Source organism: Armigeres subalbatus, unplaced genomic scaffold, assembly GCF_024139115.2.
Source record: "Armigeres subalbatus isolate Guangzhou_Male unplaced genomic scaffold, GZ_Asu_2 Contig382, whole genome shotgun sequence".
NCBI lineage: Eukaryota > Metazoa > Arthropoda > Insecta > Diptera > Culicidae > Armigeres > Armigeres subalbatus.
In genome coordinates, this window is record NW_026943133.1 from 7,726 (window position 1) to 33,501 (window position 25,776).

The window sequence follows — 25,776 nt, forward strand, 5'->3', positions numbered from 1 at the left end:
CACTGAGTTGATCAATAACTTAGCAATATACCCTCCCCCTTTTCCAAAGAGCATCCCCAACCCGCCTATCGTCGTCTCCTTAAGACAAAGAATGTGTGTTCCAAATTTGGTAGAAATCGACCGAGGGGTTCAAAAGGTACACTGAGTTGATCAATTACTTAGCAGTACCTCTCCCCACACACCCTCCCTCTTTTCCAAAAAGCATCCATAATCCCCTATCGTCGTCTCCCAAAGATAAAGAATGTGTGTTCCAAATTTGGTTGAAATCGACCAAGGGGTTCAAAGTCTACACTGAGTTGATTATTAACTAAGCAATACCCTCCCCGCACATCCTCCCCTTTTCCAAAGAGCATGCTTAGCCCTCCATTGTCGTCTCCTTAAGATAAAGAATTTTTTGTTCTAAATTTGGTTGAAATCGGCCAAGGGGTTCAGAAGTTACACTGAGTTGATCGATAACTAAGCAATACACCTCCCCCCACACCCTTCCCCTTTTCCAAAGAGCATGCTTAACCCCCTATCGTCGTCTCCTTAAGATAAAGTATGTGTGTTCCAAATTTGGTTGAAATCGGTCAATGGGTTCAGAAGTTATGCTGGAACATACATACAAACATACAAACAAACATACAAACATTGAGTTTTATATATATATAAGAAGATAGATAATATAATATATAATATATAATATAATATATAATATAATATAATAATATAATAATATAATATAGATATATAGATAGATAGATTTAATTTTATTCTTTTAATTATGCATACACGTTACGTTCAGGAAACCAACCTGCCTGTAAGTCATCCGGTTTAAATTTAAATAACCTCCTTCATACATCACTACGATATAACATTCCCCGCTATCGCGTAGCCGATAGGCAATTGCTTCCTTTCCTATTTCGAACCAACGTAACAGTTCAGTAGTTTAAACCTGACATTGCGATAATAGGCATGTACGCTACGATAACTAATCGATGAGACGCCGTGCCGCTTAAAACAAGCCCGGATTTCCATGCGGCATTTCATTGCTGCAATATGGACATAGCTAAATGGCTTGGCCATAGCCATTGCCACTGCTGCGGCTACCGGTACAAGAGGCATGTACATATACTGTATAGCAGCGATTGCTCAATTATGAAATTTCTTTTCCTCCATTTCTCAACATACCCATCGACCGGAGTCCATTATTACTACCGGCTTTTTCACAACACACCGGATAGTATATGACCGCAGAGACTGTAAATGAATGAAGGTTTGCAAACCACCTTGTTGAAGCGATTTATTTTTTCATTTTTTCTATATTCGCTGCTAACTAAGTTAGTGCTCTCTGGGCTAAGCAGTGTAGTGATCATTTTTTTCTCGTTTTCAATTTTCAGACACGCCGCAACGATGTTGGGCTATCTCGCTTCATCATTGTTAGTTATAAGCACCATCTACTGGATCGATCCCAGTAGCGCCGGGCCGCTCGACGCCCTGAGCTGGGCCCGTATGGATAACATCAATCTACCTTGGTTGCCATGTAAGTTGTCTAAGCTCTCGTACACCCTTGTTTAACCAATTGTAGAATTTACTTCAGTCTATTTCTAGTAGTAGGACCTGCTCTATCTATCTATCGCCTGCTTTCCCAGATATCGCTCTAACTTCTAACGAATTATTATTCTATGCGTATACAGACCGGGAGGACAAGGCCGAGCTTACGAAAGATCATTCACTAGAAAAAACGTGGACTAGGTAACGCCGGAAATATGACTTTCATTCAAATACAGTGACACAAACGTCATCTTTGTCAATCAAAGTATATGCGTCATAACTGAAGCTCAGACTGATTTTTGATAATAAAAATATAATCGCCTTACTTGAACGCCACTATTATATATTATATCAAATAAAACGAACGTCATTATAAAAAAAAATAAGTCAAATGCCCAGGGGGTCATCCTCGTTGAAAATTATTTCATGCAAAACTTATAGTAAAACTATGTCTATTGCCTATAGGTACTCCATTTTACACTCGTATCAGATAACATGATAAATGGCATTTTTTTTAAATATTCGAAACAATAATGGGCTAGATTTGCCCCACAACCCCGGGTTTCAAACTGGGAAATTAATCAAAATCAAGCATGTGCTTCATTATCATTCTTCATTTTCAGAGAATCGTTTGTAACATGAACAAAAATATACCTTATCCGTAATAAAGGCTGGAAAACAATTGTGAATATAAAATCAGCTAACACAATCAATTTGAAGGTGCATTCTTCCATAAGTTTTAGAAAATTAAAACTAACCTTCTGAATTTCTAAACAAATCACCTATGAAGTAATACTTATTACGAGTTAAGCAGAACAAACTATGTGCAAGTTGACATAAATACATTCCTTCTCTTCTGAGATATGCAGATTTGTTAATTAAATTCCTTTAAGTATTCCTTCGGGAATCTTCGGAATAAATCCGGATTTTTTTTCCGAAAGTTCTTCCAGCAATTCATCTGAAAATTCGTTCAAGATCCACAGGAAGGAAATTCTCCCTATGTTCCTCGTTCCTCCTTAAGTAGTCTAAGATTTTCTTCGAACTTTTTGCCCCCGGCAGTTGCAAAACGATTATTTTTCTTTCTCCCGAAATTTCTACAAAAATCCTCCGATAATTCATCCACAAATTCTTCACGTAGTCCTGTGAAAAATTTCGAACCACCTTCTAAGGATTTCTCCAGGAATTTCTCTGGGAGTTCATTCTCGAATTCTTGCCGAAATTTTATTTGGGATTTTTGGCGGAAAACAACTAATAGTAACATGTGTTCATCAACAGATACCTGCCGTATACAGTTTGAGCCTGGTGATTTCACAATTGGATATCAAACAACGAGCGCCAACGGGTATGCCAAGTGAGGCAGAATAGAAACTTAAATTCGGAAACAGAAATGGGTTCGGGTTGGTCACATAAGATTTTCGTTCAAGAATCGCATTTGGTATTCATCCGAGAGTTCTCCGGGGAATTCTTCCAAAAATCCCTTCGAAAATTCCTCTGAGAATTCCTGCAGATTCCTCTCGAAGAATTCTTCCTTCAGGTATTCCTCCGGGAATTCCTCCACGAATTCTTCCGGAAACACCTCCAGGAATTACATCGGGATATGTTTCAGGTTTTTTTTTTTCGGAAAATAAACAATTTTTATTTGGGAATTTCTTCAAGAATTCTTCCAGATACTCCGGATATTTCTCCAGGAATTTCTCAGATATCAGTTTACTCGGGTTGAATTGATGATTTATCTCAAAATTCTATTTTTGAGAATTTTTAGAGAAATTGGATTATGGTGGGGTGAAACGGACATTTTATCAACGAAATTATATTTTGAAAAGTTTGTATTGTTTACCTCCGAAAACACCAAGCATTCATTAAGAAATTCGAATTACCGAGTTTTGTTCAGGCAAATGGTAAATATGTGATGTTTTATGTAACATGCTGTTTTAGTAAAATCATTGTAAGTTACCAATAAGGTACCCCGGGGCAAGTGAAAATTCGGGGTAAGTGGGTACAATGGCTGCCGATCAATCGATAAAAGTTTTTAATGGTAACAATCTTCTAGAAAGATGAAGCAGGACTATCAACGAATACAGCCGACACAAAAATATTTGGAATCAAAACCATTTGAGGCACCATGCTAATGCTATTGCTTGATCACGACTTTAAACTACCGGGAAAATCTATTACTTTTATTTTAATTTTATGGATTTCCAACAGAATAGTCGTTTCTAAATTTATCATTTATGTGGAAGGCTAATAGTTTGAGTAATTAAAAAATTGTGTGACATCAAAAACGAATTATAAGTTTTAATTAAAGCCAAAATTTGCAATTTTCGCTGGCTCTTTAGTTTTAACATACATGGGGCAAGTGGGACATATTTGAACAACAATTTCGATAGAGCCATTTAAACTGTTTTTAGATTGTTGTCTAGTGAAAAATAACTTCGACACTCATATATCATATGGATCTGAATCAGATGCAGTTTGATATCGTTGGTTTCGTTGTTAAAAAGTATTGTACAGTTAATTACCAAATGTGTATTTTACATTCTGAAAATTATCTCCCGCATGAAAAAGAGCAATGGTTATAACTATGCGATATTTTTCCGTTTACAGTGCAAATAATCTATTTGTTCTACGATATGTCAACAGATTTTGTCTTGTGATTTGTTATTATCAAATTTCGCATTACATTTACAGATTTTCAGATAAATTAAGTGCTCAACACATGTATTGGCAATTTCGTTCTATTACAAATTTACAACACCGCGTATCGCCTGAATGAAAACGTTTCAGTACTGATTCAAGTAATATTCTGTGTTCTAAACACAGAAACATTCACTCGTATTGTGATTAAAGATTTGCTTATTCTTTCCACCTAAAACTTTTGGTACAAGAGTAACCTAATGAAAAGCAAGACAAGAGCCAATTAAACAGTAAATCGGTTGTTGTCTTGTATTCATATCTGCTAAAATTATAATCCCTTCCTTGTAGCACAAACAAAAATCTGACAAGCAACAATCCTCCATCCATGATCTGAGAATACTACGACTCAGATATAATATGAACATTATATATTCCTTTAATTAGTTTAGTTCGACAGTATAAAACAGAATACACAGGATTTTGTTTTTACACGATTTTTTTTCGTTCGTATTTTTGATCGTGTGACTTCAATTTGCCACCAAACTCTTCGCAACATGTTTCAAAAAATCCAGAACAAATCAAAGAAAAATCACATGATAATTATTATACGTTTAACATTTAGGATTAGCGGAAAATTGAGAAAATGTAAATCGTGTAAAAACAGAATCCAGTGTAGGTCCCACTTGCCCCGTTTGAGGGGGTAAGTGGGTGCTATAGGTGAATTTCTTTCTTTTACTACCAATATTTTTTGTAATTGAATATATGGCTTACAACACGTCTACACTTCAACAACGGAAGCATATAATGATGTATCCGTGGTTAATGTTCTGAAATATCTTGTTTTCTAAGTATGCGTTAACAATTTTGCTGAACTAGCGTTTTTTTAGGTCCCACTTGCCCCGGGGTACCTTATATTAATTATTATCCAACATTTTTATTTCCTGAGACTCATTTTAGAGATACTTAGTCTATGCATGCAATTCATCAACAAAATTCACTGTTTTATGCTTAATTTCTTAAAGTGTCCGTTTTACCCACACACTATGTCCATTTCACCCGCATACTTAAAAAAAAAGATTTTTTCATCCTGGTTTTCATTGTCAAAAAATCACAAAATCCTATTGTTTTCCACTAAATAGACTTTAAGCCATCGTAGTGCTTATATCCAAGATTCACGTAAGTGGTTTAGGTCCCCAATATTACGACGTTTTCCATGTGAAAATGACACGATTCCTTAGCATGTCCATATTACCCCAGCCCCCTGATAACTTCATAGCATTTTGTGCGAACATTCCGAAAAAAACTTTCTTAATTGATTCGACTAAGATATCGACGTTTGAAGTTTTGGCTTTCAGTCTTTGAGGATCAAAAACGGGGTTCTATGTTTCCATACGACGTTTCGGACATATGTATTGTGCCTTTTTCAAGGAGTTAACTATTCATGTTCCGTTTAGTTGTCACATTAGCCCTCAGCATAGGACCTATTTGTCACCACAATTCATCTTGTGTGAGGTAGGGCCAAAAATTTAAATTGACCCAGCTCGCAGAAACTTTTGGTGCACTTGCCTGTTTGGCGCCACTTTAACTCTCAAAATTCCGAGGAAATCTTGTGAAAATTTGAACTTATTTCTCCAGGAATTCCACCGCAAATCCATGCAGGAATTCATACAGTAATTTCTGCGAAAATAAGGAATTTCTGAAAAAAAAACGCGGTCAATTCTTGGACGAAATCCAATATAAAATTCTAGAAGAAAGCGTGAATGAATTCTCGAAAGAAAGCAATTTCCAGACGATCTCCGGAAGGAAATGTTAGTTCATTTTCCGGAAGAATTTCCGGAGGAATTCTCGAAGGAACCACCGAAACCAATTTTGAAGTATCTTCCGAAGGAACTACAGAACTAATTTCCGGAAGAATTCCCGCAAGAACTACTGGAGGAATTCTCGGAGAAACTCTCAGAGGAATTCTCGGAATTCAGAGGAATACTGCAATCAACAGCTTTCATGTTGTTATGTTGATTGCGCTATTCAAATTAATTTATGAAAAAAATGGTATATAGGTCCTTTTGAAAGTTAAGCGAGAATTCCTGCAAGAACAATCAGAGGAATTCTCTCGGAAGAAGTCCTGGAGGAATACCTGGAGAAACTCTGGAAGGACTTTCTGAAGGAACTCCAGGAGGAATTCACAAAAAAATTATCGGAGAAATTCTTGAAGAAACTCGCAAAGAAATTTCTGCAGGAACTTTCTATGAATAATTCTCATAGGAGAAATTCTCTTATAAATTCTTGAATAAAACCCTGGATGAATTCTCGAATGAAGTCCTGGAGAAATTACGGAAGGAGTTACAGGAGGTAAGCCTTAAGCCTGGAATTATATTCTTTTATTTAATGTCAAAAACGTTAAAATTGTTAAAATATCCACCAAAATATTGTTGCATTTAAATAGATCAGCAAAAAATCATGGTTTTAAGGGTTTACTAAATTTTAATATCTCATCCCCGTTATAATATGTTTTTGATCTGTTTTCACGAAAACTTTCCTTAAAAAATACTTTTTGAATAATGGTTAACATAGCACTAGAAAAAAAAAACGAACACGAGGTATTTTTTTTGCGAAAATTGTCGAAAAAAATGAATTTTTATAATATTGAATTGGTTCTAGAGGCCATATAATTTCATAATACCAACTGAATTACCATGAAGGATGCTCATAAGGGTCCACAGAAAAATAAAAACATTTTATGATTAAAAAAGTGATTAAAATGTAGCAAACATAGCCAGTATATGAAAATAGATGCAAAAAACCTTTTTTTTTTTCAAAAATCGCTCTGTCGGAACCTCTAAACTATTTTTTAGAATTTTGGGTTGTTCTACAGAAATGCTACAAATGCGATTTTCTTTCATATAAAGCTTGATCACCGTGACTTTTCGAACATAGTGTTTTTTGAGAATACCTAAATGGTACATCGAACCATATTCACCATATAAGGTTGGTGTCTTGGCTAAATGCGAGAAAGGCAATATCACTACTCGGTGAATTGAGTTGGGTTTCTTCGTGTAACGGTTGTAACAAGTTTTATTAGGTTCAGCCGCTTATGATTCTGAGACCAAATTTGGGTTATAAATTAAGAAAGCGTGGTGGCGCATTTTACCCAGCCAGTGCATTTTATACATGTTTCCGGAGACACTGAAGACGACCTTTACTGTTGAGGTCGAAATACGTATCTATCAAGGTACAATCAAGTGGTGAAATTTAAGTGGGATGGTACAAACTCATCTAATGACAAGTGAAGGCATTCCACTAAAAAGCTCAAAATAATTTTCTTAAGGTGATTATAGAATGAAGCCCGTGGTGAATTTCAAATTCACCACACGTTTATCTACATACATTTCAAAAAGCCCAAATCTGGCGTAATAGTTTTCGTACAGTGCCGAAACTCAAATTATGATTGTTCAGCATAACTAGGCAAACGATCTACCATTATTTCAGCCCCATACGCGTTATGGTTCTTTCATCTCGTGCTCTTGAAAAAAATTTGGGAAAAGCACGGGTTCTACAAAATGGCCGATTTCTGGCTTTATTGTATAATCACCTTAATACTTAAATACTTTATTTGTGAAGAAACAACTTGATTCGAACATAGGAAACATTAAACCTATGGAATTTTGGAACACATAACATTCAACATCTTTTACAAAACTGTATGGTGAGCGGAAACCGCTGAAGAACCATTTTCGATCCACACCGTTGGTGATGGTAATCGAAAAGTGCGAAATTGAAAATCAAATATGTGCGCTCATCACTAATCACCAATCACCGCCATTCACCCGTTGCGAAGTAAACTTGACCGCAACGAAACCCTCTCCTCTTTTTCGAACTTATGGCCTGTGTCGGTATGCCATTCCTATAGGGTAACGGTACCAATAGTGGAGGTATTAGTAGATCCACAAAAGAAAATATTTTTTTTAAATTGATAATTATGGGAAATTTACTGCTTTATTATCTTAGTCAATAGATAAACTAATAAATTTGCTAACAAAAATTAAATAGATGTCATTTAACATCAACAATTACCAAATATTGCTTGCACCACTATGGGTACACTGTTCCTTTAGTGGCAGTAAAAATTAATTTTGGTTCCTATAGTGGTGCTATCCATTGGTTTCTTATGAGACTCGCCACTATTGGTACAGTTGCCCCACTATTTATAGGTGCAAGGGAGTCAATTTTGTTAAGGAAAATCATTGTTTTCAATAGTTTTTCAAGCGAAATCTTAAGGTAAGTTGCATTTAACAGAATATTTAAAGCACGACGCATCAACTGAAACCATCGTAAAGTCTATAAATATGATAAATCTCATTAAAACCCCACTACCTCCACTATTGGTGCTACCTCCACTAAGGGTACGGTTACCCTAATGATGAACGCTGGGTGGCGGAGCGATCATCGTTGTTTGGTGTGATACAAAACGCAATGCAAATGCCGTTCGTTTGGTGAACCTGAGAGTTCCATTGTTTGCTCATCGAAGCCGGCCGAACAAGAATGCTAATTAATGAATTGCTCTCGCTAATTTCGATTCCATTCATTGTTAACAGTCTCTGTATGTATTGCCGACGATGATCAGCTGGCTCAAATCAAAGAAGCATGTCGAAAATATTAAATTATACGTATACCAACGCTGCATTGTGGTGGTGCTGGAGTTGATCATCGAATGTGTGGCATTTCTTGAACGTTTTTACGGCAAGGTGAACCGGTTGAGTAATTTATGTGCCCTTGGAAGTGATTAGTGAAGGTCGGTTAACTGGGCGGTGCACCGATGATTGGAAATAGTAATATTTCCGCGTCGCAAAAGACAAACTCATGTATGATGTTACGTTGCAATATCGAAAATCAAGGAAGCTAAGCTTGGCACTTGATCACAACTTCCCAGTGATTTATGTCAGAGTCTATTATATATATTATCAAAAACTATGGTTTATGTAAGAGCTTTATCAGCAGAGATATTCGATTGAATCTCCGGACAATTAATTTCCTAATATACTTTGTATCCTCGTTTCAGGGCAAACCCCCCCCCCCCCCATTGGTTCTTATGCAGAACTGTATTAAAATCTGCCATCCGCTGGTTGGGTGTACCTACTTAACTTATATTTTCCAGTCGTATAGGGCTGTTGTTGAAATAACTAGATTCTCCCTAACAGTCGTTCTCAATGACGAACATACCGAGGGTCTATCCAATCTAAACAGAATTTGCAGAAATAAGGAATGGCATCCTTTGCTGAAGCAGACTTATCATTGGGTTGCCGCTAAACAGTGGCGTAGCCAGTGTATTGGTCGGGGGGGGGGGGGGGGTTCCGAACATTTTTTTTCCGAAAAAAAAAATTTCTTCTAAAAATGTTGTCTCTGGGGGGGTTTTAAACCAAAACCACCCCCGTGACTACGCCACTGCCGGTGGAATCCATATAACTGAATGCCATTGGATGCTTTGGGCTGAAGCTAACGCAGCAGAGTCCAATACTTGCGTCCACCATGTGACGCCTTTCTATTAGTAGGTACAACTATGTAGGTCTGAGTGGATTATATTTACCCAGCACATCGAATTTCGATACCGATTGCCGTTATGGTCAATCATTTGGCACTATTGATGTTGAGATACGCTAGCAGCCGGTGCACAAATATGTTGTGTAGCAAACGACTTACTCCGCGCACTGGGATCCATTCTGTACAACCCATCCTTCTCTCGTGCATTTGCAATAACGTCACACCATGACCAAACGATGTGATTAAATTTACGAAACTCAAGCAATAATAATTGAAAACCACAAGCATAGAATTATTAACCTAATCAATACAGTAATTATGATCTACAATACTTCTTTTTTCACTTTCAGATGATTTTATGGATTTTAGAATTTGTAAATCTAATGCACTTTTAAGACAATTGTTTTTATTTTATTAGAGGGTCGAAATTCAATTATATATTTTTTATGCTAACACGGTGACTGTTTGAATCCTTGCATATTTCCTTCCTACTGCTTCGTTATGATACATCAGAACCGGTCCCTCTCTCCTCCGACTGATGACATTGGATCTAAAAAAACTTCTTTTTCTACTTCCCTAGAACATAAAACAGTTGAATAAATATGTAGATTGATAATGGTAAACGGAAGTCAAATTTGTAGATGTTATACATTTATACATGGGGCCTCCGGTAGCCAAAGTCAGCGTTGTCGTAACTCATAAGTTTTACACATTTCACACGCTTTCTATAACAACATGTGCAAATGTAAGTGCAAACCACACGATCCTCTCGTCTATTTTTAATAGAGTACCTACTCGTTCTTGAAGCAGCGTAAAGTTGTTGTGTCCTTCTTTCTGGTGTTTATTTTCTTGTTGCGTGCCAACAACGCTCCGCCCGAGCTACGGAAAACATCGTCTCGTTCAAATGTTACGTCGTTACGTCTAGAAGCATTTTTGATTTGACGACATCCGCCGTCTGTCTCATGACGCATTGAGCCTCATAACATGGGTTCATATCGTTTAGGTGTACCGAAATCAGCGAAAGACACTCCTCGTCCAACTTGGAACTGATTGCTTCGAGTTTGTGGCTTGGGTATGTACATTGTACATGAGATCGTCTACATATTCTTTCACCGAATAACAATCTTCAAGCTCCAAACGTTGTAGATTGAACTTCAAACTCGTTCACGCTTCTTATGCCGTCGTTCTCTCTGAGCTAGGCTATAATTGTACTGACAATGCTAAGACAAATCGTTGCTTGGCCCAATAGATCCACTGGCTGATCCTAGTGTTTTGGCAAAGGGAGGACACCACTAATTTTGGCGTAATCGGTTCATTGATAATTTGGCGTCAGTAATAAGAATTAAATTGGAGGGTTTAATAAGTTGAATGAATACTAATTTGAAACGTTTTGACGCAGTTTCAGATATACAAAATTTTAATTGTATTTTATTGTTTAGGAATTTATTGGAATGATGATTTTTCACTATTGCCAACGCCAGCTACTCAATAACTTGAGATGTCGTCCATGCGAATAAATTTTTGCACCATCTCTCTCCGACGATCGCGTGCGCTACTACCTACGCAGAATTTCTGCCATTTTTGATTTGCACTTTGGAAAGTATTTGTCTCAGCTCAACACTCTTTCGTATAAAATGATGGTTCTGTAAAGAACCCATCTGTTTTCAATAATGATTTTTTTCAATCACAAGAAGCAATCTTGAGAAAATTGCACTTCATTGCTACTGACACCAACGTCAGCCACTTGAAAATTTAGCGCTAAAACGCGATAGACGCGAGCCGTGCAAATACATTTTCGCAGCATCTCCCAGTCATCTTTCAGTCAAGCGATAATCGATAATTTGCGATAATTTGCATTTTGAAGAAAATGCCTTGACCCTGATTTTACACGGAAGAACTGGCATCGAACGAAAGGCGAAGCCAGCGAGACAATGCCAATGATCTCCACTGCAATCGGATACTGTGAAGCCGAGGTCCAGTTTCCGTGATAGAATCGACAGAACGACCGGAACGAGGCACTGCACACGCTATGTTTAAAGGCAACTATTATGCAAAGTGAATGCACCTCGGATGTTAAGCCGTTAGATCATAGTTTTTGACCTCTAGTTTAAGGATCTGTGTCGATTAAAATATTTCATCGGTGAAATTTTGATTTTTTTACTATTTAAGGTAATATTTTTAACCTAAAAACCTTTTCTGATTTAAAAAAAAAATTGAAACAAGTTATATAAAATCCAATCACTAAATGTTTTTGCTGATGCTTTAAGAAACATTTTCATATAAAAACAATTTTCATATGATGAAAGTAGCAGAAGTTATACTAGAAATACTGTTGACACCGAACATATATTTCATTTTTCGATAGCGAATTCTTGTGTAACTGCATATCTCATACGTGTCTATTAAAAAAAACAGCAGCCCTGCACCGTCCACTTGTTACCATAGAAACAGAGTTTAACGCTGGACAGGTCAAGAAAGATGCTCAATTATATTTCAATTGTGTTCATAATCATCTTCTGAAAGGAGGAGACTATGACACAATTTTAGACAAAACCCCACCTCCAACGCTACATTCGCTGGTGGGATTGGTCTACAAAATTTTTGGCCCTGTTGCAAAAAAAAAAACATCAAGACAAATCTGAAGACTGGACATCAGAGGTCAACGCAACCCATCAGGCTCAACATGGTTTCACTGGGCGTTACTACCGAAGTCTTTTAGTAAAACGGGGTGTTTTGAAAGTAAAATAATGCAATGGTTATCACAAGGTATTGGATAGTCTACCTCTGGTAGTTGATTGCTGTTTTAGTGTAATTTCTATTCAGACGCCATACGAGCTTTTTGTGACAGTTGGATAGCAGCCGGGCCACCAATCACCGAAAAAAAATCTTAATTTGAAATTCCATGTTCTTGAATTTTGTGAGCGCATCAAAGAGAGGTCTTACAAAGTATAAGGAGCAAACAACGGTTCCAGCCATCCACAGAAATTTCTATACTATCTAGCAAAACTACAAAATGCCAGATAAACATGAACAGTATGCAAGTAAACTGTTATCCACGGTGGTAGCATATAACAGTGGTCACATTGTGTAGACGTCCATTGATGTTCAAATCAAGTTTAAAATAAAAAACATAAATACTACTTTGAACTAGTTCGTAGTTTTATTTTTTTGTTGATTTGAAATGTTAAAAAGTTATATTATGTTCTTGGATTTAATAATACTTTTTCTTAATTCTTAATTCACTCTACCGCTTTGGAGCTTAGTGTTCATTTAGCACTTCATCAGCTATTTCGAGGTTTCTAGTCCAAGTTACCATTTCCACATTCGTATATCACGAGACTACTATGATACTTTATGCACAGGGAAGGCGAGAAAATTTCCTAGACCAGAGCGGGAGTCGAACCCAACCACTTTCAGCATGGTCTTGCAGTGTAGCAGTGCATCTTACCGTTCGTCTAAGGAAGGCTCCAGATCTATTCATAATAAACCCTAAGAACATTGAAAACTGGCAGTAATTTTAATATAACTTCTACTACCTTCATCATATCAAAAATGTTTTTATATGAAAATATTTCTTAAAGCAACAGGAAAAAAAATATTGGTTGGATTTTATATAACTTGTTTCAAAAAAATTTAAAAAATCAGGAAAGGTTTTTAGGGTCAAAAAAGTACCTTAAATAGTAAAAAAGTCAAAATTTCACCGATGAAATATTTTAATCGATACAGATCCTTAAACTAGAGGTCAAAATCTATTATCTAACGGCTTAACATCCGAGGTGCATTCACTTTGCATAATAGATGCCTATAAACATAGCGTGCTGCACAACCAAACATCATAGCACTGAAAGGCGACGGTGGAGACAGCGACGATGGCTTCTACGGGCAGTGACAGCAAGGGTCAGAAAAACATCATCAAGGGCGAAAATCCACCTAAGCGGAAGCCACGGAGGAAAGAAAGCTATGCCATACATTTACAAGGTGTTGAAGCAGATCCACCAGGATATTGACGTCTCGTTGAATGCGTTGACCATCATGACCAGCTTCGTGAATGACATCTTCGAGCATATCACGGCTGAGCCCTCCCATCTATGACGCACTACAATAAACACTCAACGATCACCAGCTGCGAGATTCAGACAACAGTCTGTCTCCTGCTGCCGGAATAGTTGGCTAAGCCATCTCGGAGGAAACAAAAACCATCACCGGGTACACCAGCTCCAAGTGAACGAGAACGAGGGGGTAGCTCCACTTAAAACGGACGTTTTCAGGACCCAGCCGAGCTCACAGAAGCACACGCAAAAAATCAGAATTTTGAAAGAAATTTCAGCCACTCATCGTCACTCCGCTGAAACAAGAGAGACGCCATCCGTGCGGCTAATTTTTTTCAGCGTCTGCTTTTGATCTGAGACTTTTGACGAGCGAGCTTACGCTGCCGTCGCCATGCGATTATGAAGAAAATGTTGTGTAAAATGTGGTGGTTCTGATACGAACCGATTTCAATCCACAACGCGTTTTTCTAATCACTGACAGCACCCAAATGTTAGTCCGAGGCTTGCGCAAAAGTTTCACCTTACTGGTGCTGCTGTCCGACAGTCACTCGATGAATTTCCGCTAAGGTGCCACCATTTAAAGTACATTTTCAGTATCGCCCTCGAGGTCCCAGGACCACAACCGACGCCATTTTTTGCAATCAATCCTTTCTTATAAAATGTTAGTCCTGAACAAAACCGATTTTCTTTTTACAGTGCAGCAACCAAATGATGAAAATTTATTTTGGGTGCTGTTGCTGTTGGCGACGGCCTCTCAATGATTCAGCTGGAACTGCAACGGTGTGTCGGTAACCCGTTATTATAAAATAAAAATGTCCATCAAAACCAAGTACAGGGCTCGATTCTTGTGGTAGTTCTGCACCTCTGGACAAATTAAAAAAAATATCCCTAGTATAAATCTCGAGAAATCTCGATTTGAAGTTTTTAGCTAAGGAATTTTAAAAGAATCCATATTTTAATTCAACAATATCCCCAAAATACCTACAAAAATGTCCAAAAAGGGGTCCAGGATGTTTTCAATAAGTTTGAATTCGTTGATTTCTTAGTTGACATGTAAAGAGATAACACTGAATCAACAATTAAATGCCACAATACGCGGTTCGAGTCCCAATCTCTCCATCCTCGGTTACTCTCCACGCTCGCCAATTCGTTCTGTGCCAGGTTAGCACACCAAGCTTGCTGCTCTTGTACCTGCCGGGTCGGAAGCAAACACCATCCTTGCAATGTTGCTGTCCAGCTTTCTTGCAACATGCCCTGCCCATCGTACACTTTCTGCTATAGCCACATTCTGGATACGAGGTTCGCCTTAGAGTTGAGCGAGCTCCTAGTTTATCCTTTGCCACCACACACCTATTTTATGCACACCGTCAAAGATGGACCTAAGCACACGTTTCCATTAGTACAACAAAAAAAATTACAACTTTTTGGACGGTTTTGTACGTATTTTGGGAATATAGTTGAATTATAAAATATGGATTCTTTTGAAATTTCTCAGCTAAAAACTTCAAATCAAGATTTCTTGAAATTCTTTCTAGGATTTTTTTTTAAATTGGTCCAGAGAAAAGATATTTTAGTTACCAGATAAAGATTGTCGCTGTCGTCGCTGTCCGAAACATCTTTTGCTGGCGAGGATAGGGGATCTAAATGTCAATGAAGAAAAAATACATACGATTTGACAGTTAGGTACCACCTCAGAACGTTTAGGGTCCCCAGGTCCCCTTCCACGAAATCGTCGGCCTTCTTCCGACACTAATAATACATAGTCGGATGGACATAGTCCTGATGATGGGCAACATCGCGCCTGAAACCGGTCGACGTAAAAGGTAATTTTTTAAATCTTAGTTGACGAGTGTAAAAACGATAAGTGTTATGTCTTGTCTCGCGTCGCGTTTTATTAGTTCGTGCTGTTTTTACGTTAGCATAAACCACAAAATCAAAAGTTTTTCCGACATTCGCACTAAATGACCTGCCCACTGAAGTCTGCCATATTTTTTACGATTCACAATATTTTCTTCTTTGTATAATTGATACAGCTTCGAGACACTTGAGACACTTCGTCTGAAATCCGAATACTTGATTTCGAGCCATCCAGCGTTGCACATATCAGTCTAATCAGTTTCGCCGGAAAACCATGTTCGGACATTATCTGCCACGGCTCTTTTCACTTTCTTTTCACTGAGTCATACGCTGCGCTGCTTTGAAATCAATGAACATGGTGAGTCTGCACGTTGTACTCCCGGAATTTATCAATGATCATCCGCAGGCTAAACATCTGATCCGTCGTTGATCGGCCCTCACGAAAACCTACCTGGTATTCGCCGACGAAGGACTCCTCATGCGGTCTCAGTCTGTCAAACAGAATTTTGCACGCCGAGTTCAGAAGAGTAATCCCTCTGTAATTGGAACACTCTGGTCTATGCCATTTCTTATATTCATCCTCACATATTTTCTGAAAATATATGTGGATTGATTGACGCAGCTGCTTACTTCCGTGTTTGAGAAGCTCGACCAGGATCTCGTCCCTCCCAGCAGCTTTACTGTTTTTCAGCTCGTTTAGAGCCTTCTTTACCTCGTCCAGCGCCGGTGGTTCCACAGCTTGACCGTCGCCGACTACGTCCATCCTGCTCCTTAATACACCTTTATTTTCACCGTTCAACAAATCTTTGCCTTTCTTTTCTGCGGTGGATTCATTTCTCTTCTGACCTGTGCTGAGTGACCGGAGTGGCCTGTGCTGCACATAAAAGTCTTCTCCATTCAGCTAGGTTCCATGGCTGCACTTCGCCAACCACGCAGTCTGCGGAGGGTCCGCAAATCGTCCTCCACCTGATCGATCCACCTTGCCCGCTGTGCACCTCGCCTTCTTGTTCCCGTCGGATCGTTGTCGAGAACCATTTTCACCGGATTACTGTCCGAAATTCTGGCTACGGGCCCGGCCCACCGCAGTCTTCCGATTTTCGCGGTGTGAACGATGGATGGTTCTCCCAACAGCTGATGCAACTCGTGGTTCATTCGCCTCCTCCACGTACCGTCCACCATCTGCACCCCACCATAGATGATACGCAACACTTTCCTTTCAAAAACTCCCAGTGCGCGTTGGTCCTCCACAAGCAACGTCCAGGTCTTGTGTCCGTAGAGAACTACCGATCTAATAAGCGTTTTGTAGATAGTCAGTTTAGTACGGCGGCAAACTCTATTCGATCGGAGCGTTTTGCGGAGTCCAAAGTACGTACGATTTCCAGCCACTATGCGCCTCCGAATTTCTCTGCTGGTATTGTTATCGGCGGTCACAGTGAGCCCAAGTACACGAATTCTTCAACCACCTCGATTTCGCCACCACCGATAGAAACTCGTAGTGGGTGGCTTACATTGACCTCTCTTGAGCCTCTTCCTATCATGTACTTCGTCTTCGACGTGAATGTCGTCGGCGAAACCAAATAACTGGACGGACTTCGTGAAAATCGTACCACTCGTGTCAATCCCTGTGATGTTGAATAGCAGACACGAAAGACCATCACCTTGCCGTAACCCTCTACGCGTTTCGAAGGGACTCGAGAATGCCCCTGAAACTCGAACTACGCACATCACCCGATCCATCGTCGCCTTGATCAACCGTATCAGTTTATCCGGAAATCCGACACTTGCTACACTGTACCTGTCTCTATTTAAACAGGTCCCAATTCTCTGATGGCCATATTGGAAACGGAGAAGCATTTTCAAGTCAGTGAAATGTTTCACTGAAACTCATAACTAGAGGATGTTTTCATCGCGTAAAATACTTTTTTGGTAATTGACTTTTCTTACAAATACATTGAAGTAGATTATCGACAAAATCAGCGGTGATTTATGATAATGCAGTTATAATTAATTTACATTTTTTCCCAAAACTACATCATTTTGAAGTTATCAAGTGGGAAGTTATCAAGCCGGCTTCGTTGACGGCCGCTCGACAACGGACCAGATCTTTACTATACGGCAAATCCTTCAAAAATGCCGTGAATACCAGGTCCCAACGTATCATCTGTTTGTTGATTTCAAGGCGGCATACGACAGTATAGACCGCGTAGAGCTATGGAAAATTATGGACGAGAACAGCTTCCCTGGGAAGCTTACCAGACTGATCAAAGCAACGGTGGATGGTGTGCAAAACTGTGTGTGAAAATTTCAGGGCGAACACTCCAGTTCGTTCGAGTCGCGCCGGGGACTAAGACAAGGTGATGGACTTTCGTGCCTGTTGTTCAACATTGCGCTAGAAGGTGTCATGCGGAGAGCCGGGTGTAACAGCCGGGGTACGATTTTCAACAGATCCAGTCAATTTATTTGCTTCGCGGATGACATGGACATTGTCGGCCGAACATTTGCAAAGGTGGCAGAACTGTACACCCGCCTGAAACGTGAAGCAACAAAAGTTGGACTGGTGGTGAATGCGTCAAAGACAAAGTACATGCTTGTGGGCGGAACCGAGCGTGACAGTGGGAAGCAGTGTTACGATAGACGGGGATACCTTCGAGGTGGTCGAGGAATTCGTCTACCTCGGATCCTTGCTAACGGCTGACAACAACGTTAGTCGTGAAATACGAAGGCGCATCATCTGTGGAAGTCGGGCCTACTACGGGCTCCAGAAGAAACTGCGGTCAAAAAAGATTCGCCACCGCACCAAATGTGTCATGTACAAGACGCTAATAAGACCGGTTGACCTCTACGGACATGAAACATAGACAATGCTCGAATGAAATGAAATCGAACGCGCACCTCATTTCAATGGAAGTATATTGAAAAATAATCCTGAAAAAATATTTTGCAGTCGTCCTCATCATGTTTTTATCAACAATTCATTTTGTTATTATTTTTCTGCAGAGTTTTGTTTCTCTTTTTTTAAAGCAATATTTTTTTTCACAGCTGTCGCAGCCAAATTCCCTTTTTTGCGGGTGGTTTAAAAGGGGTTTCTAAATACTCTTATAACTGGTTTATAGTGGTTATCTAGGGTGGAGGGGCCCTCCTTAGCCGTGCGGTAAGACGCGCGGCTACCAAGCAAGACCATGCTGAGGGTGGCTGGGTTCGATTCCCGGTGCCGGTCTAGGCAATTTGCGGATAGGAAATTGTTTTGACTTCCCTGGGCATAAACGTATCATCGTGTTAGCCTCATGATATACGAATGCAAAAATGGTAACTTGGCTTAGAAACATCGCAGTTAATAACTGTGGAAGTGCTTAATGAACACTAAGCTGCGAGGCGGCTCTGTCCCAGTGTGGGGATGTAATGCCAATAAGAAGAAGAAGTGGTTATCTAGAGAGGGCCACTTGGCCATATCTTACTCTTATAGTGGTCATCAGAAGGTTGCCGTTTAATAGTTAGTTTTATTGTTAGGTCTTATCATTGATTTTGAAAACCATTCCTAGAGCGGCATGAAACTTGAAATGTTACTTGGGTAAGGCTTTAGGCTACCTTACACCTCGGGAAAAATTTCCGCCGGATTTTGGTCCCCGTGCATTTTAAATACGATCCCAATGGAGAATCACACTTCTTTCAGCTGAAGCGACATCGAATACTGATTATTCAGCTTAACATTCTGGAGAACTGATAAAAAACAATTCAAAAACATACAAACAAAAAAACACTTGACAAACGCCTTCTACCACTTAGAGTTACATAGAGATTCGAGAGACTTGACCACCTTCCTGTCGGAGAACGGAATGTTCAGGTTCACTCGACTGATGTTCGGAGTGAACTGTGCTCCGGAGATATTTCAGAGGGAAATGACCCGTATCCTGGAAGGTGTTGAGAACATTATTATTTACATCGACGACGTCCTCATATTCGCTGACAGTTTGGAAAAACTGCGTGCCACAGTCGCCGAAGTGCTGAGAATTTTGAAAGCACACAACTTGACTATCAACTCAGCGAAATGCGAATTTGATAAAACAACGATTGGTTTCCTCGGGCATCAACTTGATGAGAACGGTTTCAACACCAATGGAACAAAAGTCAGGGATATACAAAGATTCAGACAGCCACGCACAGTTTCCGAACTTCGCAGCTTTTTAGGATAAGCTTCGTTTGTCAGCCCGTACATCAAAGGGTTTGCAGATATTGCAAGTCCATTGTGGGCAGCAACTAGTGCCGATGGATGGATATGGGGTCATGAGCAAGAAAAAGCTTTTCAAAACCTGAAGGAACAAATTATGAACTGCACAACATCCCTTGGCTACTTTTCGGAAGAAGACAAAACGTTCCTCTACACGGATGCCTCCCCGAATGCTCTGGGTGCAGTTCTTGTTCAGCAAGCCAGTAGTCAACCACCTCGTGTGATTAGTTTTGCTTCAAAAGCCCTTACAGCGACTGAAAAAAAGATATCCACAAAATCAGCGCGAGGCTTTAGCAACAGTTTGGGCTGTCGAGCATTTCGCGTATTTCTTGCTTGGCAGACCATTTGTTATTCGCACTGATGCGCAAGGTGTAACGTTCATTCTCAGAAGCCGTAAGGCTAAGCCCTTACAAATTCGATGTCGAGTACGTGCGTGGTCGAGAAAACATAGCCGACCCACCAGGAAGAAGAAATAAGAGAAGCAACTGCTGAAGATCATAAACTGCACGAGGTATTGCTTTTAAATTAAATCAATCGTTGATCCGAGGTCACATATCACTTTTGTTTTTTTTTTCACGACAGGTAACAGACGCTCTCGATTCTGGAATGTGGCACCACACATTAAGTGTCTCTTACTGAGCAGAAGACACTGAATACAGCCTTACTGTTGAGGTTGAAATACGTATCTGTCAAAAGTACGATCAAATGGTGGAATGGAATGGAATTGTACAAACTTGTCTTATGACGTAAAGTCATATTCCACTAAAAGCTCAAAATAATTTTCTTATCAAAATGCTTTTTTTGTTGTTGTTCATAAATAACCTAGGAACCTGATATCACAGCATTTTTTTATTATTATGTCATTTGTTTGTTATTCACCTCGACCCGGGTTCGTGCCGCTCTTCGTGAAATCTTGATTATGCCCAGACGGTATGTTGCACGATTTTGTTGTCTGTGCTTGCGATGTCGGGGCCCTCCTTAGCCGTGTGGTAAGACGCGCGGCTACTAAGCAAGACCATGCTGAGGGTGGCTGGGTTCGATTCCCGGTGCCGGTCTAGGCAATTTTCGGATTGGAAATTGTCTCGACTTCCCTGGGCATAAAAGTATCATCGTGTTAGCCTCATGATATACGAATGCAAAAATGGTAACCTGGCTTAGAAACCTCGCAGTTAATAACTGTGAAAGTGCTTAATGAAACACTAAGATGCGAGGCGGCTCTCTCCCAGTGTGGGGACGTAATGCCAATAAGAAGAAGAAGAAGAAGAAGAAGAAGAAGAAGCTTGCGATGTACATACTGGATTTGTTGGTTTACCGATTTTAACAGTGCCTGGTGAAATTCAGTTTTTCAATAGATTAGTAATTTTAATCCATTGTTTTTAATAGTTGAGCAAAATCTTAAATAGTTCACTTGTCATAAGACGAGTTTATACAATCCCATTGAATTCCACCACTTAATTGTATCTTGACTGATACGTATTTCGACTTCAACACTAAGGCCGTCTTCAGTGTCTCGTACTTGACTCAACTCTAAGTCGAGTCAAGTACGAGACACTGAAGACGGCCTTACTGTTGAGGTCGAAATACGTATCTGTCAAGATACAATTAAGTGGTGGAATTCAATGGGATTGTATAAACTCGTCTTATGACAAGTGAAGACATTCCACTAAAAAGCTCAAAATAATTTTCTTAACTTAAATAGTTTCTTAATAGATGATACCAAAATCTCCTTATCGGTTGGAAGACGGTCGAGATATTAGCCCATTTACTGAACACTTTTCGTGACGGTCTCAAATTTGAATCTGCAGAATGACCTATCTTCCCGGAGGACTTAATCCTATGTCAAAACATGATGTTTCGATCATTCCTCGAAGACACTAACAGAGAAGGTGGGGTTGCTTCTTCTTCCCTATCAGTGTCTGGGGTTTGCTCCACCAGAGACAGAGAATGTCCGGAAGTGCATATTCGGTCGAGTGCCTGTTTACCAAGAAGATTCAGCTCACAACTATTTCTGTGCCCTAGCGAAGGCTTCAAACAAAACAGTGCACTGTGGTCCTACGGAAATTTTGGAGGGATGGTCTTTCAGAAATGTAGGGGGTTGGTGTCAGGCTCTGTAAATCAGACTTTAAAACTATGCGACGAAAAGCGCCAATCGATTGATAGCTCCAAAGTCCAATGTGAACATTTTGAATTGATCTTATTAGTTTAGGTTAACATAATTTTTGTACATTCTAAGCCAGACCTACTCAAAATTGCGTCGAATTTTGAAACAATTTGAAAATGAGTAGGTAAAATACCTTTACATTAATAACATGATAATTTCACAAGATTTAGGTGTTCCGTTTATAATATGAAATCATTATTTTATTGGGTAGGCTTTGTTCAATGTTTGGGTCGTTTAATTTTGAACGAAAACTATTCGATGATGAATTCGACGCATAACATCTTACTACTTTAGGTGATTTAGGTGTTCCGTTTATAATATGAAATCATTATTTTATTGGGTAGGCTTTGTTCAATGTTTGGGTCGTTTAATTTTGAACGAAAACTATTCGATGACGAATTCGACGCATAACATCTTACTACTGTTGCGACTATTAACCTAAACCAACTATTTGAAAGCACAATATAGGATATTTTAGTATCAATTCCATTTTCACAATCCGTTACTGTACTTTAATACTGATCCTATTAACGACAATTTACAGCTCATACGAGAACGCCCGGTTGCGACGTGACCAACTCACGAGTACCTTCTCTTCAACTACTTTCAACCACTTTACAGCAACTATCCAAGACGATTTTCTCGTACTTTCCAAATGGGTGACAGTAGCAATCGATACCATACCAGAAATAATGCCACGCAATTCCCCCTTTTCCCATTCAGATGAAAACATGACCCGTTGCTACGGGGAGCTGGGCTGTCTGAACATCACCAAAGAATGGTACCACCTGATCTTCCGACCGTTCAACGTGTTCCCACTGCCACGGAGTGTGATCAACACCCGGTTTATTCTGTACACGGAGAAGAACCCAACGGATGGCCAGCTGCTCCAGGCCGAAACGAAGGAGACCATCATGAAGAGCCAGTTCCGCTCCGAATGGGACACCAAGTTCATCATCCACGGGTTTATTGATACCCCGCTGTCCAACTGGGTGTCGGAAATGCGCGACGAACTGATCACGCGCGGTGGTCTCAACGTGATAGTTGTGGACTGGGCCGGTGGATCACTGCCTCTCTACACGCAAGCCACGGCAAACACTAGACTGGTAGGATTAGAGATAGCGTATCTGATCAAGAAATTGGCGGAATACAAAGGACTCAGACCGGAAGACGTTCATCTCATTGGGCACTCATTGGGTGCACATACTGCAGGGTACGCTGCCGAAAGAATTCCAGGCTTGGGAAGAATTACAGGGCTAGATCCAGCTGAACCATATTTCCAGGGGATGGACCCAATTGTAAGGCTTGACCCTTCGGACGCCGCTCTGGTGGATGTGATCCATACGGATGGTCGTAGTGTGTTCCGGCTGGAGATACCGGGGTACGGAATGTCCCACACATGCGGACATTTGGACTTCTATCCGAATAACGGTAAAGAACAACCGGGCTGTGCCCTCTCGCAAGAAGGAGCTGCCACCATTCCGCTAACGCTGATCAAAGACGGTATAGAGGAGGCGTCCCGTGTTCTCCTAGCTTGTAATCACATTAGAGCCATTAAATTATTTATCGATAGTATTAACGGAAAATGTCCGTATGTAGGTAAGTGGTATGAAGGCGTCAATTTACACCCGATTCAAATTCAAAATTTCATATAACTGATCAATCAATGGAGCAATTTTGCATACTTTTCATGAGTTTGTTTCACACAGCAGTAGAATGGAATCGGATGTATTCCTATTTTATTTCTTAATGCTGAAACTCATAAACAAATCTCCTTAGCCCATCGCTGCCCTTCCTATCAGCACTTCCTGAGTGGGAACTGCTTCAAATGCACTTCCGGAAACTGCGCCCTGATGGGCTACCATGCGTCGCTTCCAATCACAACCACCAAACAGAACATTTCAGAGAACGATATTGCCGTCGGCTCATCGATCCCGGTGGCACCCCAACCGGGCAAGTACTTCCTAGCTACAGGACGCGATTTCCCCTTTTGTCGTAAGTTTCAATGATTCTTCGTAACAAGGACCGACTTCGCTTCTCACCCAATTTCTTCCTTTCCAGAGCGTCACTACCGGTTCACGATCGAGCTTGCCAAGCCAAAATCGGCCGAACAGTGGGTCCAGGGTCACCTAACGGCGGGAATTTTCTCCGAGCGAGGAGCGATCCGAAGTATGGATCTCACGCCGAAGGGTACGGCGCGGTTCGAACACGGAACCGTCTACCAGGTAGTGGTGACCAATCCACACGATCTGGGCGATCGCATTCGAAAGGTGGAATTGTCCTGGGCGCACGACATGAACGTGTTAGAGCCGACCACGCTGTGCCTATTTTGGTGCAACAATCACCTCTACGTCAAATCGATTCAGGTCGAAACTATGCAGATGCCATCTCGAGAGTGAGTCGGATTTTATTTCTTCAATCTTATTTTAAACAAATCAGTAGGATTTGAACCCATGACATTTATTTTTAATCTGAACATAATAAAACTGCTCATGGAAAAAATGTTAATTTCACATTTTTGTTATTCAACACAGGAAGCGCAACACCGAATATTCAAACAAGCTGTGCGCTCCGAAGCGCGAGTTTGCCGACATTGCCAGCCGTGGTTCGTACTCTTTCTACGACAACTGTAAACGATGAAACGGAAGTTTTACTGGTTTTGCTGATACCGTTGAAATACTCTCGTGAAGTTTGAGCGTTATACATAGCTAGAGAAACCTATCGACGCTTTCCCCGATTAGAACCCGTTGCAGCAGAGATACATATATGGAAGAATTCAATGTTGCTGTTGTACGGATCGGTTATCCATAATAATTAATTTTTTTGGTACATTCAAAGTTAATTGCCTATATGCCGGGTATTAAGCCACCCGGAGTGGAAATTAATTACTATGTCTGAAACTTGATTATGCATATGTACAACATGTGATAGATTTAGTTCGGAAAAGGTATTGGAGGGTAACCGCCCCTTCGGTGGGGTTTGATCCCACGACCCCAGTTCGCATGACAGGTGCTTTCCCTACTAAGCTACGAAGGACCTCCGTCGTCCACCGCAGCTTAGCGGGTACTGATGAAACCAAATTCCCAGCACCAGGTACCAGCCGATCTCTCGCAATACATTTTCAGAACTAACTCTCTCAAATGTATTTTTGTACACAATGTCAACCAAGTAGGATGAGTATTTAATATTGTCCGGCTCCTACACACTTGCTTCATCAGCAACGGCGCTCAATGAAGTAGGGTTGTGTGAGGTTGTGCCAGTTTGGTCGTCAGATCCCAACACGACCACACAAGCGAAGAGAGATCGCCACTCGAGATCAGTACATTCAAAGTTAATTGCCTATATGCCGGGTATTAAGGCACCCGGAGTGGAAATTAATTACTATGTCTGAAACTTGATTATGCATATGTACAACATGTGATAGATTTAGTTCGGAAAAGGTATTGGAGGGTAACCGCCCCTTCGGTGGGGTTTGATCCCACGACCCCAGTTCGCATGACAGGTGCTTTCCCTACTAAGCTACGAAGGACCTCCGTCGTCCACCGCAGCTTAGCGGGTACTGATGAAACCAAATTCCCAGCACCAGGTACCAGCCGATCTCTCGCAATACATTTTCAGAACTAACTCTCTCAAATGTATTTTTTGTACACAATGTCAACCAAGTAGGATGAGTATTTAATATTGTCCGGCTCCTACACACTTGCTTCATCAGCAACGGCGCTCAATGAAGTAGGGTTGTGTCAGGTTGTGCCAGTTTGGTCGTCAGATCAACACGACCACAC

The 25,776-nt window shown here is 40.3% G+C and overlaps 1 protein-coding gene across 2 annotated transcripts; it reads left to right on the top strand.

Moving 5' to 3' along the window:
* Nucleotides 1-1,384: 1,384 nt before the first annotated feature.
* On the top strand, nt 1,385-24,958 carry LOC134204082 (pancreatic triacylglycerol lipase-like). 2 transcript variants are annotated; one of them, XM_062678911.1, is made up of 5 exons: nt 1,385-1,522; nt 22,616-23,593; nt 23,774-23,989; nt 24,056-24,389; nt 24,529-24,958. In XM_062678911.1, exons 1-5 carry the CDS (start codon nt 1,393-1,395, stop codon nt 24,632-24,634), a joined length of 1,764 nt encoding a protein of 587 aa, XP_062534895.1. In that variant the 5' UTR covers nt 1,385-1,392; the 3' UTR covers nt 24,635-24,958. The 2 variants fall into 2 exon arrangements, with proteins under 2 accessions (XP_062534895.1, XP_062534896.1); XM_062678912.1 differs by having other exon boundaries at nt 22,718-23,593; nt 24,529-24,948.
* Nucleotides 24,959-25,776: the final 818 nt, after the last annotated feature.

Excerpts from the sequence above, each read along its gene's own strand:
- LOC134204082 (XM_062678911.1), top strand. The coding sequence starts at position 1,393 with ATGTTGGGCTATCTCGCTTCATCATTGTTAGTTATAAGCACCATCTAC. Across the intron at positions 23,990-24,055 it reads ACGCGATTTCCCCTTTTGTC|AGCGTCACTACCGGTTCACG; the intron begins GTAAGTTTCAAT and ends CTTCCTTTCCAG. Across the intron at positions 24,390-24,528 it reads ATGCAGATGCCATCTCGAGA|GAAGCGCAACACCGAATATT; the intron begins GTGAGTCGGATT and ends TATTCAACACAG.